The sequence below is a fragment of the Oncorhynchus mykiss genome, chromosome 22 (assembly GCF_013265735.2).
Source record: "Oncorhynchus mykiss isolate Arlee chromosome 22, USDA_OmykA_1.1, whole genome shotgun sequence".
Classification (NCBI taxonomy): domain Eukaryota; kingdom Metazoa; phylum Chordata; class Actinopteri; order Salmoniformes; family Salmonidae; genus Oncorhynchus; species Oncorhynchus mykiss.
The window spans coordinates 714,279-735,739 of record NC_048586.1 but is presented as its reverse complement, the minus strand read 5'-3'; the positions used below and the strand labels follow the sequence as shown (position 1 = coordinate 735,739).

Here is a 21,461-nt window from a genome sequence, read left to right as displayed (position 1 = left end):
GATCAGCGGGGTGGAGATGTTGTTACATACCCTCACCACCTTCCCGTCAGGAAGTCCAGTACCCAGTTGCACAGGGCGGGGTCGAGACCCAGGGTCTCGAGCTTGATGATGAGTTTGGAGGGTACTATGGTGTTAAATGCTGAGCTGTAGTCGATGAACAGCATTCTCACATAGGTATTCCTCTTGTCCAGATGGGTTAGGGCAGTGTGCAGTGTGGTTGAGATTGCATAGTCTGTGGACCTATTTGGGCGGTAAGCAAATTGGAGTGGGTCTAGGGTGTCAGGTAGGGTGGAGGTGGTCCTTGACTAGTCTCTCAAAGCACTTCATGATGACGGAAGTGAGTGCTACGGGCGGTAGTCGTTTAGCTCAGTTACCTTAGCTTGAACCACGCTCTTGAAGCATGTGGGAACAGCAGACTGGGATAAGGATTGATTGAATATGTCCGTAAACACACCGGCCAGCTGGTCTGCGCATGCTCTGAGGACACGGCTGGGGATGCCGTCTGGGCCTGCAGCCTTGCGAGGGTTAACACGTTTAAATGTTTTACTCACGTCGGCTGCAGTGAAGGAGAGTTTAAATAGCCCCGAATTAACAACAAATAAGGTACAGGTGAAAACAATCAAGACAAAACCAACAGAAAAGATAAAGGAATCGGTGGCAGCTAGTAGACCGTTGACGACGACTGCCGAGCGCCGCCCGAACAGGGAGAGGAGCCACCTTCGGTGGAAGTCGTGACGATATCTCAAATCAAATTATATTTGTCACATGCGCCAATGACAACCCTTGTAGACTTTAAATGCTTACTTACAAGCCCTTTCCCAGTGATTTACAGTTGAAAATGAGAAAGAAAACATGAGGAATAAAGTACAAAAAAATTAAATAAACAAGAATGAAGATATATATAGTGAGTACCAGTAATACATAAATGTGCAGGGGGTATGTGATGTTTGGACTTTCAGAAAGTATTCACACCCCTTGACTTTTTCCATAATTTGTTGTGTTACAGCCTGAATTTAAAATTGATTCAATTTAGATTTTTGGTCACTGGCCTACACACAATACCGCATAATGTCAAAGTGGAATTTTTTATTTTTTTTATTTCTACAAATTGAATAAAAAAATGGTCTTCTGTCAATAAGTATTCAACCCCTTTGTTGTGGCAAGCCTAAAGTTCAGGAGTAAACATGTGCTTAACAAGTCACATACTAAGTGAATTAGACTCTCTGCACCCCACACATACAGTTGAGCAGTGAATTTCTAACACATATAGAACCACAAAGACCAGGGAGGTTTTCCAATGCTTCGCAAAGAAGGGCACCTATTGGTAGATGGGTAAATAAAGAAAGAAGACATTAAATATCCTTTTGTGCATGGTGAAGTTATTAATTCCACTTTGGATGATGTATCAATACACCCAGTCACTACAAAGATACAGGCGTCCTTCCTAACTATTGGCTTGAAAATCTATGGCAAGACCTGAAAATGGTTGTCTAGCAATGATCCACAACCAATTTGACAGAGCTTGAAGAAATGTTTAAATAATTATGGGCAAATGTTGCACAATCCAGGTGGGAAAAGAGCTTAGAGTCTTCACAACTGTAATCGCTGCCAAAGCAGCTTCGACAAAGTATTAACTCGGGTGTGAATACGTATGTAAATGATCTATTTATGTATTTCATTTTCAAGGAATCTGCAAAATGTCTTAACATGTTCAGTTTTTCGTCATGGCTTATTGTGTGAAGATGGGTATTTTTTAAAAATATTTTCATTTTGAATTCAGGCTGCAGAAACGTGGAATAATTCAAGGGGTATGAATAATTTCTGAAGGCACTGTACATATAAGGCAAGGATAGATCATGCTAAGAGTAAAATAAAGAACAGAGTAGATGCAACACACTGAGTGTACAAAACATTAGGAGCATCTGCTTTTTCCATGACAGACTGACAAGGGGTATGGTAGTACAGTGATTCTTCCTTTAAAAGTTGCGTCGTACTGCAGCACAGCTTGCGGGCTGCCGCATTTAAGTGTCAGCCATTGTTGCCATGTAATGCTAGTTAGTGCTAGTTTGACCACCAGAGGGCATCTTTGAAAAGCATTTGACTGTTTTTAATATTGGCTGTACTAGAGAATTGAAAACATTTTTTGTAAGAACATTGTATATGGGATAGATTTTTTCTAAATGTATCTTAATTAATTTGATTAATATTATGGTGTTTCTATTCCAGGAAATATGTCGCTGTACAATGTGAGTAGGCTACTAAGTGACTGCGAGTGAAGAGCAAAATAAATGATTTCCACATATAGGCTAACCGATATCCAAACGGAGATTCAGTGAAAATAAAAATCTCATTGATTTATCAAGACCAGTCCCCATGCTTGTCTCAGAGCAGCGTGAAACGGTGCTGAAATAGTCGACCACAGGTGGGTAGGCTATTGCTTTAAATCCTATTATAACAATTGGATCACTCTGGGTGTTCCAGTAAGCCTACTTTAGCCTACTTTATTCCAATATTTCTGTCATTCAGTGATATTTATTCCCATAGTAAATCATTATGGATCCATCCAGATGTGGTTAGAAAACTAACCGAGAACTATATTCTAAAAAATAAAAACACAGCATTTACTGTGGTACAAATATATTATTGAATTCGATAAAATAACTATTTTAAAATGCATATCTTTATTAGGCTACTGTGCAGTCTGACAAAAAAACAACAGGACAATGAGATGTTTACTGTAACCTCCATAGTAAACATAGTAAAGTGTCTAATTCCTTACATAATGGAGAGCAGGCCATACGACTTTCTCGGTGACCTCAAGTACTCATTAACTCTGTCTTTAATGCTTTTTCGGGTTGTATCAGTCATGGACAGAAACTTCTAAGACAGTATTCACGATGAACACTCGGAGATTCACCGGTAAGCCACATTTGCCTCTGGATCCATCCCAGTTGGTATTCTGTGTCCACTCGTGGTATCTCTCTTCGGTTACACATGCTTGGAATAGCAGAACAGCATAATGGTCCAGACTGCCCTTGCTGTGCCTGGTGAGCAGTTCATCAAGTTCTGGTGTCAGAAGAGGAATGGAGATATCGGGGTGAACCGATGACCTGACTAACCCGCCACGTTTGTGGCCTCTGCCTGTCGGAGGTGGAGTTTCAGAGCTCACAGGTGTGCCTGGCATGGATTGACTCCATTTCATTCTTCGCCCTCTTCAACGCGTCATTCTCCGCCTTGCGCCAATGCCGCATGGCTCTGGATCTGTGGCCTGTATCTCTGCCCTCAGAGAATGTTTCTCTTTCTGCTGGTCTGCCTTAAATGATGTAGTTGAAATAAACATCTGCATTTTGTATTTTTTTTTATCATTTTATCAACAAAAGCATAAAGATGTTGATGAACAAATACTGTATATGCGTCTATATGCATGTTACATTGTCCAGTTACAGCGTCTTCTGACAACGTAGAAAAAAAAAATGTTTTTTTGTTTTTGTGTGCGCGAGACAGAGGAAGATTCATTTTTACACTATTGTTTTAAATTCAATCACTCTCTTCTTCTTCTTCATACTCAGCATTCAGTTATTTCAAATTCAATTGTAATACATTTAGTCACTCCGATAGCAAAATTAAAAAACAGCCGGATTTGTGAAATTGCTTTATCCAACATTTTGCGGTTGCATGATGTTTGGTGATCCCAGAATCAGTAGGTGTAGACAAAAATAGAAGCAAATAGGTCAACTTTGATTTGACTAAAGAGTTATTCAGGGTGATTTTTCCACAAATAGACAGGTAGCAAGATCATAACTATTTTTGCGAACTTTCTATTAAAAATGATTGGAGTGAGATTTCTTTCTTTCGGGATATGTATACCGAGCATGTCCCACATCTCCGTCAGTCCATTTTATTGGTCAACTACACGGTAATGTAAAAGTTATATTTTTTGTGATCCAATACGTAATATAGTAAGTAAATACAAATAAATCCTTTTCATTATGAATAGGATTTATTTAGATTTATTTTGTTTACATTATTCATTAGAACCACAATGTCACAAATAATTGAAAACATTTCTTTATTAAACACTTCTTCACAACAGCAAAGATGAACTCACTTTATATAGACGGGCTATCACTCTTTCACACTGGTAAATCAATCCAGTTTGTTATTTCAAATGATTTATTTATGTTTTTAGAGGAAGAGAAACAAAAAGCCAACCGTGCCTATTTTTCAAAATCATCAGTCCATATGTCAAGTGTAATTCCCCCATTTGTATTTACACGGGGTCTCTCGACTCCAGGGTCACTGCCAGCATTTTTTTTTTGCCTGATGCAGGTCTCTAGTGACAGAGAAGAGAGAGTCTCGGGCTGAAAACACCTTACGAAAAGACAGTCAATTTGTGCTACAGTTTAGACTACCGATAGATCAGCGTTCTAACTCCCCCTTGTGGTAGTGTGGTGCAATGACAGAACGATGCAATCTACCACAAACGGTCGCGGCATAAACTCAAAACTTTTAAAGGAAAAACCACTGTAGGTGGCAGGCACACCTGTTTGAATGTGTCAAGAATTGCAATGCTGCTGGGTTTTTTACCCTCAACAGTTTCCCGTGTGTATCAAGAATGGTCCAACACCCAAAGGACATCCAGCCAACTTGACACAACTGTGGGAATCATTAGAGTCAACGCAGGCCAGCATCCCTGTGGAATGCTTTCGACACCTTGTAGAGTCCATGCCCCGTTCTGAGGGTAAAATGGGGTGCAACTCAATATTAGGAAGGTGTTCCTAATGTTTTGTATACTCTGTGTGTGCGTGTGTTGGGGTTTGTGTGAGAGTGTCAGTGTAGTGTGTGTGTGGGTAGAGTCTTGTGAGTGTGCATAGACTCCGTGCAAGATAGGGTCAATGCAGATAGTCCGGATAACCATTTGATGAACTATTTAGCAGTCTTATGGTTTGGGTGTAGAAGCTGTCTCGAAGCCTGTTGGTCCGAGAACCGATGGTCTGGTACCGTTTGCCGGACGGTAGCAGAGAGAACAGTCTTATGGTTTGGGTGTAGAAGCTGTCTCGGAGCCTGTTTGTCCAAGAACCGATGGTCTGGTACCGTTTGCCGGACGGTAGCAGAGAGAACAGTCTTATGGTTTGGGTGTAGAAGCTGTCTCGGAGCCTGTTTGTCCGAGAACCGATGGTCTGGTACCGTTTGCCGGACGGTAGCAGAGAGAACAGTCTTATGGTTTGGGTGTAGAAGCTGTCTCGGAGCCTGTTTGTCCGAGAACCGATGGTCTGGTACCGTTTGCCGGACGGTAGCAGAGAGAACAGTCTTATGGTTTGGGTGTAGAAGTTGTCTCGGAGCCTGTTGGTCCGAGAACCGATGCTCCGGTACCATTTGCCGGACGGTAGCAGAGAGAACAGTCTATGGTTTGGGTGTAGAAGCTGTCTCGGAGCCTGTTGGTCCGAGAACCGATGCTCTGGTACCATTTGCCGGACGCTAGCAGAGAGAACAGTCTATGGCTTGGGTGGCTGAAGTCCTTGGACCATGTTAAGTCCTTACTGATGTGGACAACAAGGAACTTGAAGCTCTCGACCCTGTTCTATTCTTCCTGCTTCCTGTAGTCTACGATAAACCCCTTGGTCTTACTGATGTTGAGGGAGAGGTTGTTGTCCTGGCACCACACTGCCAGGTCTCTGACCTCCTCCCTGTAAGCTGTCTCATCTCTGTCTGTGATCAGGCCTACCTGTTGTTTGATTGTGATTAAACGTTGTTGTCAGTAAGTATAGGGGGCGGGTGACCAAAGCTCCAGAGAAACTTTGTGTGTGTTTGTAAACAGGAAAAATACAGTCGTGACCAGGAGAAACTGGAGGAGGAGTGGCGTCGAGCCCAGCAGGATGCTGTGACTGACGGGGGCAGACACCACCAAGAAGTGAGGAACCAAAACATAATTTTCTGGTAGTAAACCGAGGTACAAACTCTGGCTTTGGCTTCATCCTTTTACTGTCTATTCCTCAGGAGCCGAGCAGCAAGAGTCTCAGCCTACCCTGCCCTCTCCGCCAGCCCATCCTGCCCTGGGAGGACCAGGAGGAAGAGAGGAGGAGGAGGAGGGAAGAGGAGGAGGCACAGCAAAGACAGGAGGAGAGGATGAGAACGGAGGAGCGAGATCTGCTGCGTCTTCAGAAGGAGAGGAAGAGGGAGGAGCAAAAGGAGGAGGAGAGGAGACAGAGGAAAGAGGAGGAGCTGAAATGGCAAAGGAGGAAGGAGGAAGAGAGGGAGGAGGAGAGGAGGCACCAGGAGGCTGCTAATCAACAACACATGGAGAATACCAGAATGCAGGAACAGCAGCAATGGTTAATATTTTCTTCAAAGGGAAATTTCACCCAAATTACAAAATGACATATTGGTTTCCTTAAGCAGTCTATAGACAAGGTATCGCACTAATCTATGCTTTGGTTTAGTTTCCCTGGCACTGTTTCCACATGCTAACGTTTTAGCATTTATGGCACAAATCCAATGCATGTCATGGTACCTATATTGTACATCATGCCCAAATGATCCTAAAGTATCTCAAATTGATTATGTAGATGAACAAAGCAACTTTTATGGTCCACTTTCCATTTTAATGCTTTTTTTATTTTGATCTTCTGTATACATAACAGGAATTCTTTTTTATTTTCACCCAGATTTTTTTTGTTTAGATGTTTACAATGATAGAGAATTGCAATAATATCATATTTTTTCATTTCCATAATTCCTCATTCCCATCCCAACCTGTTAATATCTTGAAGAATATTTGCGTGCAGTCCAAATACACACTGAACAAAAATATAAACGCAACATACAATCATTTCAAAGATGTTACAGTTCATATAAGAAAATCAGTCAATTGAAATCACTTCATTAGGCCCTAATCAATGGATTTCACATGACTGGGAATACAGATATGTATCTATTGGTCACAGATACATTTAAAAAAAGAATAAAGTAGGTGGCGTGGATCAGAAAACCAGTCCATCTCTGGTGTGACCACCAATTGTCTCATGCAGCATGACACAGCTCCTTCGCATAGAGTTAATCAGGCTGTTGATTGTGGCCGGTATAATGTTGTCCTCTTCAATGGCTGTGTGAAGTTTCTGGATATTGGTGGGAACTGGAACACGCTGTCGTACACGTCGATCCAAACATGCTCAAAGGGTAAGTGTCTGTTGAGTATGCAGGCCATCGAAGAATTGGGACATTTTCAGCTTCCAATTTTCAGTACCAATCTTTGCAACAATGGGCCGTGCATTATCATGCTGAAACATGAGGTGATGGCGGCGGATGAATGGCACGACAATGGGCCTCAAGATCTTGTCACAGTATCTCTGCATTCAAATTGCTATTAGTAAAATGCAATTGTATTCATTTTCCTTAACTTATGCTTGCCCATACCATAAACCAAACCGCCACTATGGGGCACTGTTCACAACAACATTGACATAAGCAAACCGCTCACCTACACGACGCCGTACACTGCCTGGTACAGTTGAAACTGAGATTCATCTGTGAAGAACACACTTCTCCTTCGTCGAAGGTGAGCATTTGCTCAATGAAGTCAGTTACAATGCCAAACTGTAGTCAGGTCAAGACCCTGAGGACGACAGACACCCAGATGAGTTTCCCTGAGACGGTTTCTGACAGTTTGTGTGGTCAGCATGCCAAGTGCATGCTCCCTCAATATTTGAGACATCTGTGGCATTGTGTTGTGTAGCAAAACTGCACATTTTAGAGTGGTGTTGTCCCCAGCACAAGGTGCACCTGTGTAATGATCATGCTGTTTAATCAGCTTCTTGATATGCCACACCTGTCAGGTGGATGGATTAATTTAGCAAAGGAGAAATGCTCACTAACAGGAATGTAAACAAATTTGTGCACAAAATTAGAGAGACAGCAGTTTTTTGTCCATATGGAACATTTCTGGGATCTTTTGTTCACTTTACATGTTGCATTTTATTTTTGTTCAGTATATATATTTTTATGGTAGTGGAAGAAGGATAAATTGGCAAATCTAGAGTTTAAGCTGAGTTAAATACTTTCAGCAGGCACACTAATAAAGAGAACTATGCCAGATAACAGTAGTGGTCTAGCTGAAGCAAGTACACTAATAAAGAGAACTATGCCAGATAACAGTAGTGGTCTTGCTGAAGCAAGTACACTAATAAAGAGAACTATGCCAGATAACAGTAGTGGTCTAGCTGAAGCAAGTACACTAATAAAGAGAACTATGCCAGATAACAGTAGTGGTCTTGCTGAAGCAAGTACACTAATAAAGAGAACTATGCCAGATAACAGTAGTGGTCTTGCTGAAGCAAGTACACTAATAAAGAGAACTATGCCAGATAACAGTAGTGGTCTTGCTGAAGCAAGTACACTAATAAAGAGAACTATGCCAGATAACAGTAGTGGTCTTGCTGAAGCAAGTACACTAATAAAGAGAACTATGCCAGATAACAGTAGTGGTCTTGCTGAAGCAAGTACACTAATAAATAAATACCAAAAAATATCAAAAGAAACTAAATACAATTTCCATCATTTTACAGTTTTAAACTAAATGTAAGGATTAGAAAATAAAATAAAAAGAGAAAAATAAGAAAAAATGAAGGCAAAGCTATCAACAAAAATGTATACTATAGCAACTGCAAAATATATATAATTTTACTTGATTCTGCTCAATGGCTTCATTGTGTGTGAATCATGGTTTCTAATGTTTGAGGATCTAGTGCCTCTGCCTTATGCTAGTTACCTTCTTATAGAGCCAAGGTTTTATTTACATTTATTATACACTACATGACCAAAAGTATGTGGACACCTGCTCGTCGAACATCTCATTCCAAATCATGGGCATTAATATGGAGTTGGTCCCCCTTTTGCTGCTATAACAGCCTCCACTCTTTTGGGAAGGCTTTCCACTAGACGTTGGAACATTGCTGCAGAGACTTGCTTCCATTCAGCCATGGGCACTTATGTTGGGCGGTTAGGCCTGGCTCGCAGTCGTATTCCAATTAATCCCAAAGGTGTTTGATGGGGTTGAGGTCAGGGCTCTGTGCTTGCCAGTCAAGTTCTTCCACACCAATCTCGACAAACCATTTCTGTTGCTCCTGGACGTTTCCACTTAACAATAACAGCACTTACAGTTGACCGGGGCAGCTCTAACCAGGCAGAGATTTGACGAAGTGACTTGTTGGAAAGATGGCATCCTATGACGGTGCCACTTTAAAAGTCACTGAGCTCTTCAGCAAGTCCATTCTACTGTCAATGTTTGTCTATGGATATTGCATGGCTGTGTGCTCGATTTCATATACCTGCCAGCAACGGGTGTGGCTGAAATAGCTGAATTTACTAATTTGAAGGGGTGTCCACATACTTTTGTATATATAGTGTATATTTTTTATTCTAGCCTGTCGATCTTGACTTTTGTCATTACAGAAATGATCTTAGTGCTTTTAAGGCTTTAAGATTTGTGTGTGTTAAATCTGTGCTTTAAGCTTCGAAGGCTATTTGTAAACATTATCATTGCATTAATAACCTTTTTTTTTGCCTGCACTTTGAGTAGTAACCTCAAACTCCCACTAATGGTCTTCCTGTGTTTTGTCCTCTCTATTTGTCCGTTTGTCCATGTTGGTCTGTCTCTGATTCTGTCTGTATCCCCTATCCCGTATCTATATTCTCTCCACTACTGCTGTAACCCCGTAACCCTCTCTCTGCTGGATGGCAGGGTGGGGGACTCCTGTGGCTATGCCAAGGTCCAGCCTGAGATATCAATGGCAGACAGGTCAGTGTGTGTATGCCAAGGTCCTGCCTAGACATCCGTTGAGTGTGTGTGAGTCAGACCAGGGTTTGAATATTAGAAAAACCTTTCAAATACTTTGAGCGTTTGCTTGAGTCTGCCTTGAGAGCCAGATAGGAAATGGGCTGGGTCTGAAGATTTTGAACTGTTCCAATGTTTTATTAAGCCAGGCAAGCTCAAACCTGCGCAGAGAACGTTTTTGATAGGATTTTTCAAGTGTTTGAAACCCAGGCCTGGTGTGCATGTGTGCAAACAGACAAACACACAGTATGACTGTGGGTATTCCACTAAACTTAACTGTTTTCATAAAATCTAGCCTTTTATAAACACATTTCATGCAATTCTACGTCATTTTACATGACTGGAGACGAGCATAATATTTTTTTGGTGCAACACCAGAGCATGTGAGCTGAGTGGATTGGGGCGTCGCACGTGCTTAATTTGGTGCAGTGGGTCAACACAAAAAAAGACCCATCTCCATCTCCAATTTCACTCTGGTGGCGCTCAAGCATGAGCTCTGGGAATGCTCTACCCAGCATATTTTGGTTCCTTTATCACCATTCTTTTAATTAGGCCTATTCTGCTGTATTTATTTAGCCTACCCTGCCACTAGTAAGCGTTCCCTTACTAGCAAGTACAAGGCATGGGTCAGCCTATAACTAATACAGTATATTCTAAGAGTCAATATTTAACCATGTCCCCATGTGTTAACCTGGGCGGTGTCTTAAATGGCACCCTATTCCCAATATAGGCCACTACAACTCCCAGTTTATTCCATGTTTCATAATGTGCCCCATAGCCATAGCCCATAGCGTATATCTAATTTTCTGATTTGATCATTAAAAGTACATAGTAGGCTGCTCCAGCCGGATACAATATATTGGACTGTACGTATTTGAAAATACATGTTATTACCTTCCTGTTTTCAAGCACACCTGAGCGTGTAAACAGTATTTCACTCCAAGGAAGCATCCCAAATGGCACCCTATCCCCTACATAGTGCACTACTTTTGACCAGAGCCATATGAACCCTGTCAAATGTAGTGCACTACAGTATGTAGGGAATAGGGTACCATTTAATCTGTACAAATTCATCTGTTTTCCAGTGTACATTGATTTGAGAGATAATTAATATGACTGATTATTTGCAAATTATGTGTTTTTTGTGTCTTGCAGGGCAAAGTCCAAATCTACTCCAGAGCTAGACGTGGAGAAACCAGACACTACAAGTCAGTGGGGATGAATTATAATAATGTGTTATTATTTATGTCTTCATCAATATTCATTCATCCTTATTGACAGGAGGCATGGATCACCTTTGGTGGAAGTTGAACCACACATTATTTAGCTGCTCACATTAGCAAAGGAAGCTGGTGTCGTGTGTGTGTGTGTGTGTGTGTGTGTGTGTGTGTGTGTGTGTGTGTGTGTGTGTGTGTGAGTGTGTGTGTGTGTGTGTGTGTGTGTGTGTGTGTGTGTGTGTGTGTGTGTGTGTGGTGTGTGTGCATGCCGTGGCACTAGCGTGCGTTTGGCAGTTCATGGGTTGCACTTTTTCATTGTGTTGAACGTTCGTTCTCTTGAACATTCTCAATGGGTGCTGATGAAGATTTAATCTAAAGTGCATTATAGAAGCTTGGAAACACAATGACATTTCAAAAGGAGGAAAATAATTAGTAGGAACGTCTTGTCATTCTTTTTATATCACCAGATTGACTTTAGGTGCAGTATAACTTTAACTAGCTAAGATTGAGGGGACAGCACTGCATTTTTGCTAGCTAGCATTAGCATTGCTAGCTATTTTTTTACAAACTGTGCTCGCAAATGGCAACATTGCCATCTCTCTAAAGTAAATTAGAAAATAAAGTTGTGTCCTACTAATTATTTGCCTACTTGAGCAATATCATATTTCCATGCCACTATAGTATAATTTAGATGAAACAGTCATTAGCCTCCATTCAATGACTGGGCATCAGTCATCAGTCGGTCACCAATATGTATGTTGTCCAATCAAAAACAGATATTTTGAACAATGGGTAAATAATATAATTGTGCAGATACTCCTCTAAGAAAACCAATGGTCCAAACCTCATGTCTCTATCATAATCCATTCAAAAGTTATTGGATTTTTTACCCTTGTAGGATGGCCAAAATAAGGGTGATTTAAAGGAGGCCAGAGGGGAAAGGATTGTGTCAGCTAGGCTGGAGGCTGTGCAAGAATTAAGGCTAACTGACAGGCTCACCTTTTAACTAGTCATCTTTCTTATCGAATCCGGAAGGACTTAAAACCATAGAGGTAACATAGGTAGTTATGTGTATGCTTAAGCCAAATTCCTGTAATTTCCGAAGATTGCGCTACTGAGCGTACTGCAAGCTTTTTATTTTCAAAGCCTTTTAAATGTATTCAGTTTGAGTTCATTTGGCTTTTTGCAACTTTTTGCACTTTCAACAGAGCTCTGTGCTTAATTTTGTATTAGGTTACAAAATCCTTTTTGGATGTAATGTTAATGATATGTTAGAAAGACCCCACTGAACATGAAGAACCATATTTGTCATGGTAAAAATGTATTTTCTAACGAAAGCGCGTTTTCATCAAACCTAAAATAATCCTGCAGTGTGTAGAATGTTCATCACAAAGGCAACTCTATGAATAGAAGTCAGTGAGTGTCATCTGTATCTGTAGAGGCTGTACCCAGACACTTTTAGCCAAGCTAGTGGTTTGTGTCTGTGCCACTGTGTCAGTGAGTGTGAACACACTGTGCCCAGGCTGGTATGGCCGCTCGGGGGGCATGGCCCAGAAGTTACTGGAGGAGGAGTTGAGACGTAAAGCAGACAAAAAGGCCCAGAGTCTCCAGGCCGCGTCCGAACTGGAGTTGGAGAGGAGAAACATCCTGAATGCCATGCGATACAGAGAGCCAGAAAGAGGTGTGGTTCACGGACTCTGCCGTTCCTCGACCGCTCCTGTCCACTCCTGTCTAATCAATGTAGGACCCAATCAATTAAGCAACCCAGCTCAGCCGATCAATCGTGTTTGGCATGCACTTCCAGATTTTACAAACTGTCTTGATCATGAATCACTGGTCATATTGTTGTTTCCTGATTGTTTGATTCCTGATCGATGGATAAATCATAAGCTCTCTTCTCCTGACTCCTTCCTCTCCCGTTGGCTCTCGTCTTTATTTACTGACTTCCTCTCCTCTCCTCTCTCATTGGTCCACAGTGACTAGCAGCGGTGGGCTGGACGAGGCATCGTGGAGGAATGGCCAGCAGAGCCAGTCCCAGGCAGAGCTAGAGAGGCAGCAGATCCTGCAGGAGATGAAGAAGAAAACCCAACTGACCACAGACAACAGCTGGATCCGCCAGCGCACTACCACCAGCAAGGACCCCACTGCCAGCCTCATCAGCAGGTACTCGACAGTGGCTCCACTGGCCTGGGGGTGTGGGGGTGGTGGATCAGTACAGTACACTGTGTGTGTTGAATGATAGATAGGGTTAATTAAGCCAGCCTGACTGGCCCCATCAGAAGGTATACTCTAGCTGGGGCTCTGCTGGCCTATGTTACGCTGATAGCGCCACATGACTCTGAAACATCTTCTATATAACCGACAATAAAAAATGGAGTAAAAGTTTTTTTAGTTACTTTAAAGTTTTGGGCTCGAGCCTTGGATGCCAGTCTGTTTTATGTTTTCAGAGGAGTCAATATCAAAATAGTTGGCTAAGTAAGAAACATATTGGCCTGTGCTATTCATGATATTTGGGTGCTTACGCTAACCCACTAACATCCACTAATGTGTTCAACATTTCAGAGGTGAGTCTCTGGACAACCTGGACACTGCGCCCCGCTCTTCTTGGCGCTCATCGTGGTCAACCTCGTCCATCGGTGGTGGCGGTGGTGGCAACAGCAGCAGCGGGGTCAGTGGTCGTCCCGGCTCAGCCACCCTGCCCTCCTCCCTCTCCATGAGCTCCCTCAGAGGGCCCGGGGGGAGCAACCCGTCTTCCTGGTCCCAATGCTCACCATCGCCATCTCCCTCCCCCACTCCTCCTTCTGGCCTCGAAATCGAGTCACGCCCATCCTCGCAGCAACGCAGCAGGTAAAACATCCAATGTCCAATCGCATGGCAGAATACTGCTTAACAAAATAACTGAGTAGGTAGATTTGCTCTCAATCACTGATACAGTGTCAGATATTGGAAATAAAAGTCTGATTCTAGATCTGGGGTTAACGGGTAACACCAATTTTCGAGAATCTCTTATACAATGGCTTAAAGTTATGAAAGTAACTCCAGGTGTAAAATAGTAAATAATGACTACTTCTCAGAAAGTATTAAATTGTCAAGAGGAGTAAAACAAGGTTGTCCGCTATCGGCATATCTATTTATTATGGCCATCAAAATGTTAGCTGTTAAAATCAGATCCAACAATAATATCAAGGGTTTAGAAATCCAGGGCTTAAAAACAAAGGTGTCATTGTACCTTGACGATTCCTGTTTTCTTTTAAATCTGGATCCCTGCACAGCCTCGTAGAGGAGCTCGATAATTTTTCTAACCCGATTACAACCAAATTATTACATATTGGATCGCTAAAACTTTTACATTATCGTGTAGTTTACCAATAAAATGGTCTGACTGAACTGGAAATACTCTGTATTAATATCCCAAAAGAAATTATCTCATTACAATACATTTTTATACAAAGTTTTGTGAAAAAATATATGCAAATGTCTGCTCTATCCAAAATTACAACCAACTGATTACAGCATTACCACAAAACAAGATGAGGCAAGTGGAAGAGGGAGAAGGTAAGGAACTTGTCTGTCGGCCCTACATTAAAGACCAAAATTGGTTAAAGAAAATTGTAATAAATAAAAAGTTATACCAGTTTCTTTTAAAGACTAAAAAAATGACAAGTGCGCCATACAGGTTACAAAATAGTTGGAGATTTTCGATGTACCGATTCCATGGCACATGGTTTATGAACTAATACACAAAACATACACCTGATTCAAGACTTAAAATTATAATAACAAACATTTTGTGACCAATATAATATTATACAGTGCCTTCGGAAAGTATTCAGACCCCTTGACTTTTTCCACATTTTGGTACGTTACAGCCTTATTCTAATATTGATTAAATATACAGTTGAATTCAGAAGTTTACAAATACCTTAGGCAAATATATTTAAACTCAGTTTTTGACAATTCCTGGTATAAATTCTAGTAGAAATCCCCTGTCTTATGTCAGTTAGGATCACCACTTTATTTTAAGAAAGAGAAATGTCAGAATAATAGTAGAGTCACGCCCATCCTCGCAGCAACGCAGCAGGTAAAACATCCAATGTCCAATCGCATGGCAGAATACTGCTTAACAAAATAACTGAGTAGGTAGATTTGCTCTCAATCACTGATACAGTGTCAGATATTGGAAATAAAAGTCTGATTCTAGATCTGGGGTTAACGGGTAACACCAATTTTCGAGAATCTCTTATACAATGGCTTAAAGTTATGAAAGTAACTCCAGGTGTAAAATAGTAAATAATGACTACTTCTCAGAAAGTATTAAATTGTCAAGAGGAGTAAAACAAGGTTGTCCGCTATCGGCATATCTATTTATTATGGCCATCAAAATGTTAGCTGTTAAAATCAGATCCAACAATAATATCAAGGGTTTAGAAATCCAGGGCTTAAAAACAAAGGTGTCATTGTACCTTGACGATTCCTGTTTTCTTTTAAATCTGGATCCCTGCACAGCCTCGTAGAGGAGCTCGATAATTTTTCTAACCCGATTACAACCAAATTATTACATATTGGATCGCTAAAACTTTTACATTATCGTGTAGTTTACCAATAAAATGGTCTGACTGAACTGGAAATACTCTGTATTAATATCCCAAAAGAAATTATCTCATTACAATACATTTTTATACAAAGTTTTGTGAAAAAATATATGCAAATGTCTGCTCTATCCAAAATTACAACCAACTGATTACAGCATTACCACAAAACAAGATGAGGCAAGTGGAAGAGGGAGAAGGTAAGGAACTTGTCTGTCGGCCCTACATTAAAGACCAAAATTGGTTAAAGAAAATTGTAATAAATAAAAAGTTATACCAGTTTCTTTTAAAGACTAAAAAAATGACAAGTGCGCCATACAGGTTACAAAATAGTTGGAGATTTTCGATGTACCGATTCCATGGCACATGGTTTATGAACTAATACACAAAACATACACCTGATTCAAGACTTAAAATTATAATAACAAACATTTTGTGACCAATATAATATTATACAGTGCCTTCGGAAAGTATTCAGACCCCTTGACTTTTTCCACATTTTGGTACGTTACAGCCTTATTCTAATATTGATTAAATATACAGTTGAATTCAGAAGTTTACAAATACCTTAGGCAAATATATTTAAACTCAGTTTTTGACAATTCCTGGTATAAATTCTAGTAGAAATCCCCTGTCTTATGTCAGTTAGGATCACCACTTTATTTTAAGAAAGAGAAATGTCAGAATAATAGTAGAGAGAATTTATTTATATCAGATTTTATCAGAAGTTTACATACACTCAATTAGTATTTGGTACCATTGCCTTTAAATTGTTTAACTTAGGTCAAACATTTCGGGTAGCCTTCCACAAGCTTCCCACAATAAGTTGGGTGAATTTTGGCCCATTCCTCCTGACAGAGCTGGTGTAACTGAGTCAGGTTTGTATGCCTCCTTGCTCGCACACGCTTTTTCAGTTCTGCTCACCAATGTTCTATAGGATGGAGGTCAGGGCTTTGTGATGGCCACTCCAATACCTTGACTTTGTTGTCCTTAAGCCATTTTGCCACAACTTTGGAAGTATGCTTGGGGTCATTGTCCATTTGGAAGACCCATTTGTGACCAAGCTTTAACTTCCTGACTGATGTCTTGAGATGTTGCTTCAATATATCCACATAATTTTCTTACCTCATGATGCCATCTATTTTGTGAAGTGCACCAGTCCCTCCTGCAGCAAAGCACCCCACAACATGATGCTGCCACCCCCGTGCTTCACGGTTGGGATGGTGTTCTTCGGCTTGCAATCCTCCCCCTTTTTTCCATTTTAATAATGGTCATTATGACCAAACAGTTCTATTTTTGTTTCATCAGACCAGAGGACATTTCTCCAAAAAGTACGATCTTTGTCCCCATGTGCAGTTGCAAACCGTAGTCTGGCTTTTTTATGGCGGTTTTGGAGCAGTGGCTTCTTCCGGCCTTTCAGGTTATGTCGATATAGGACTCGTTTTACTGTGGAAAAAGATAATTTTTTACCTGTTTCCTCCAGCATCTTCACAAGGTCCTTTGCAGTCGTTCTGGGATTGATTTTTGCCCTCAGAACAGCCTCAATTTGCACTTTTTGTGTTTTAATTTTTACCCCTTTTGCTCCTCAATTTCATGGTATCCAATTGTTTTTAGTAGCTACTATCTTGTCTCATCGCTACAACTCCCGTACGGGCTCGGGAGAGACGAAGGTTGAAAGTCATGCGTCCTCTGAAACACAACCCAACCAAGCCACACTGCTTCTTAACACAGCGCGCATCCAACCCGGAAGCCAGCCGCACCAATGTGTCGGAGGAAACACCGTGCACCTAGCGACCTGGTCAGCGTGCAATGCGCCCGGCCCACCACAGGAGTCGCTAGTGCGCGATGAGACAAGGATATCCCTACCGGCCGACCCCTCCCTAATCTGGACGAAGCTAGGCCAATTGTGCGTCGCCCCATGGACCTCCCGCTTGCGGCCGGCTGCGACAGAGCCTGGGCTCGAACCCAGAGTCTCCCACCCGGGAGGCCTGATTTGCACTTTTACACCAAAGTACGTTCCTCTCTAGAAGACAGAACGCGTCTACTTTCTGAGTGGTATGATGGCTGCATGGTCCCATGGTGTTATACTTGCGTACTATTGTTTGTACAGATGAACGTGGTACCTTCAGGCGTTTGGAGATTTCTCCCAAGGATGAACCAGACTTGTGGAAGTCTACCATTTTTTTTTGGTCTTGGCTAGTGTCCTAAGTTTTCATATCTGTGACCTTAATTGCCTACCGTCTGTAAGCAGTTAGTGTCTTAATGACCGTTCCACAGGTGCATGTTCATTAATTGTTTTTGGTTCATTGAACAAGCATGGGAAACATTGTTTAAACCCTTTACAATTAAGATCTGTGAAGTTATTTGGATTTTTACGAATTATCTTTGAATGACAGAGTCCTGAAAAAGGAATGTTTCTTTTTTTGCTGAGTTTATAATTATTTCCCCTCTATGGCCTATTTATTGCCTTACCTCTCTAATCTTCTACATTTGCCCACACTGTACATAGATTTTTCTATTGTGTTATTGACTGTTCGTTTTTTTATGTGAAACTCTGTGTTGTTGTTTTTGTCACACTGCTTTGCTTTATCTTGGCCAGGTCGCAGTTGTAAATGAGACCTGGTTAAACCTGGTTAAATATAAAAATAAAAATAAAAAAATATATAAATAAAAATATAAATAATTATGACATTTGACCCAATTCCTCTTCCTGAAGGTGTGTGTGGGTTGGTCGGTGGGCATGTGTATTGGAGCTGCAGGTAGCCTTGCGTTTAGGCCAGTAACCGAAAGGTCGCTGGTTCAAATCCCTGAGCTGACTAGGTGAAAAATCTGTATGTGTCCTTGAGCAAGGTCTGGATAAGAGAATCTGCTAAATGACTAAAATGTAAATGTAATCTCGGTTATCCAGTCTGTGTGTGTGTTCTGGGTTCTCCAGTCTAGTCATGGTTCTGCGATCTGTAATCTCAGGTCAGTGAGTGGCAAGAAAGTCTGTACGTTCTGTGACACGGTCCTGGGCAAGGGAGCCGCCATGATCATCGAGTCCCTGGGACTCTGTTATCATTTGACCTGTTTCAAGGTGAGAGTTCAAAGTTCAAGACCAGACTTCCCTGAACTGGAGACTGAGGTCGTGATTGATCCATTACAGAGACTAAACCTATCTTGTCATCTCAGTACTAACCTAATCAACAGAATGAGGCTTTCCTAATATGGATACCATGACCCTGATCAATGTCTTACTAACCTAAAAAGCATGAAGGGGTCACAATCTGACCTGATCCTGTATAATGACACATACAAAACCAAGGAAACAGAAGTCCAAAAGGGATAGTAACGTCCAATGATATTGACTGGAGTAATGTTTCCACTAACTTTTCAGTTATTTGAAAAATACACTATCTTCCATATTCCCTAAGCTATATAACTTGCTACAGAAATGGCAAACAGTAATGGCACATTGTTTTCATGGTTTTCTGAATGTGTCATGAAATCTGACTGCATTTGTTCTAAACCACACTAATCAATCCTTTACCTTACTATTTCCTAACACCAACACACTTTATTTTTATTAATTCATCCTGGGGCTTCTAACATCACAAGCTTCCAGAAGTCCCTACATGTATGCTTGGGCTTGAACTGTCAGTTTCACTAATCTCAATGGTCTGGCTGTCAGTCAAGTGTCAGGTGTTTCTCATCGGCTCTGTCTATCTGGCTGTGGCTCCGCGGGTATATGTCTTACTGCTCTCCCATTGGCTGCTCCTTTTGTGTCTGTGCAACTCATCTTTCCTCCAGAGGGCAACTGTCCTCTCAGCTCCCCATCTGAGAGTGAGGGATCTGGCCTAGCCCTCATTGACCATTTCCCTCTCTCTCCCTACCTTCCAGTGCATTGACTGCAAGTCCGACCTGGGAGGATCGGAGGCCGGAGCTGAGGTCAGAATACGGAGCCGACAGCTCTACTGTAACTCCTGCTACGTGCGATTCAAAAGTGAGTTCGACTTTGACTTCAGCTGGGTACCAGTTGAAAAGTGCGGCAACTAGATTATAAAACTCCATAGTCATATTTGACCAGTATCACCAAGAGTAACAAGGTTCCTGTTACTATGTGTTCTGTTGTGTCATTTATATTATGTTTAGTTGTGCCTTGTCATTTAATGATATGCTGTGTTTGTGTTATCGAATACTATCATTTGATTTAGTGTTATAACCTCTATCTTCTTTCCCCTCTAGCTGGACAGCCAACCTCCATGTGACATCGCTGTACTACAGCAGATTCAGGAAGAGACCATTCTTGACAACAACCCATGAACACTGCAATCACGACAACAAGCCGCAACACTTTGCTAGATGACAAGTTTAGATGTATTAATGTGTATTATGATTCTGCAAAAAGCCCTTTTTCTTCAATGAACTACTATCTTATTATTTCTTATTACTGTGTCCATGAGAGGGTGAGATTGACAAAAAAAGTTAACACGTTTATTTCAAAGTATTATTATTATTATTACCTATTGCTTGTACACATTTTGAGGGACGTGCATGCACCTGCAAGTTTGAGAGTTTTACCTGGAAGTAGGTTTGGAAAATTCTGAAAACTTTCCAAAAGTTCCCAGGTTTTTCAGAAATCCCAGATGGAGGGTTTGGGGAATTTTGCAACCCTAGCTGGAAACAATACTGGAAATTGATGTTGGTGTTGTCCATAAGGTTATTGATCCTGATTCCTTCATATTTCAGAAACGTAAGAGTTTTCGTGCTAGGCCGAGGGAAGCCTGCGTTTTCTTCTCCTTTGGGGTTCCTTTTCATCTGTGCCTTTTCTGTTTGTTATGGTGGGAAGATTATTTAGATTAAATGGATTCAAAAGATATTTAAAATAATGGCATGGTTGGTTAGAGGGAGTGAGCAATTATTGGGGAGTTGTTGTTCTTTCTCATTAATAGAATGAATCTTATACATTTGAGATGTTAAGATAATTTTTGCCAGAGAAACAATATATAATAAATGGGATTGAGGCAAATGTTGTTCAATAACATTTGTAAATAAAAATTGTGATCCAGACTCGGACTTCGTCTTTTTTAATAGAAAGTAACTGTGTTTTGTCATTCTATTTTGTACCATAATCATTATGACAGTCTCTTGCTGTCTCTTAGTGCTGAGTGATTATCCAAAATCTCATTTATTTTTAAAGTTTTTAAACAACTAATTGACCGATATTTCAATGAATTGAATTCCATTTCGTAGATTTTTCTGATATCACTTCTCAGTTTCTGTAGTGATGAATCAGATCAAGCCTGAAAACGTGATTATTTTGTACAAATTGAACCAACCTCAAAAAGCACTACTCGCTATCTCTCATGTCTGTCTTCCCTGTTCTCTCATTCAATGAGTTGGTGAGCAGGGTTGAGAGGACCTGTTGCCACAAGAAAAGGGCAACAACCAGTGAAGAACAAATACCTTTGTACATACAACCCATATTTGTTTATTTATTACCCTTTTGTACTTTTAATATTTGCAAATAATTTGACAATTGAGAGGAATTTATTTTTTTGATGCTGTTGTGAGTAATGTTTACTGTTTGTTTATTTCACTTGGTTTGACAATGTAAACATATGTTTCCCGTGCCAATAAAGCCCCTTAAATTGAAATTGGAAAGAGAGAGAGAGAGAGAGAGACTCGAAACCTAATGTCTACATGGCCCACCACTCCACCCTACACGTGAACAGCCTACGACCACGTCCACCTCTACAAGGCAGCAATCCCAACTTTTGCCAGGAACATGAAGGATGCAAAATCGCACTCTACTTTAACAGAGCTTTGCTCAATCACGAGGCATCA

The 21,461-nt window shown here is 41.0% G+C and overlaps 1 protein-coding gene across 12 annotated transcripts in view; it reads left to right on the top strand.

Moving 5' to 3' along the window:
- LOC110501241 (LIM domain only protein 7) overlaps nt 1–20,684 on the top strand; it is a 138,203-nt gene extending 117,519 nt beyond the window's left edge. For 10 of the 12 annotated variants that reach the window (XM_036959617.1, XM_036959619.1, XM_036959616.1 and 7 more), the window contains 10 exons: nt 5,819–5,911; nt 5,998–6,332; nt 9,737–9,793; nt 10,985–11,037; nt 12,569–12,727; nt 13,023–13,209; nt 13,609–13,893; nt 18,603–18,711; nt 19,515–19,617; nt 19,860–20,684. In XM_036959617.1, the coding sequence (XP_036815512.1) occupies nt 5,819–5,911; nt 5,998–6,332; nt 9,737–9,793; nt 10,985–11,037; nt 12,569–12,727; nt 13,023–13,209; nt 13,609–13,893; nt 18,603–18,711; nt 19,515–19,617; nt 19,860–19,882 (1,404 nt within the window). In that variant the 3' untranslated portion in view covers nt 19,883–20,684. The remainder of the gene's footprint in view (nt 1–5,818; nt 5,912–5,997; nt 6,333–9,736; nt 9,794–10,984; nt 11,038–12,568; nt 12,728–13,022; nt 13,210–13,608; nt 13,894–18,602; nt 18,712–19,514; nt 19,618–19,859) is intronic. The other 2 variants (XM_036959621.1, XM_036959625.1) reach the window with 2 other exon arrangements.
- Nucleotides 20,685–21,461: the final 777 nt, after the last annotated feature.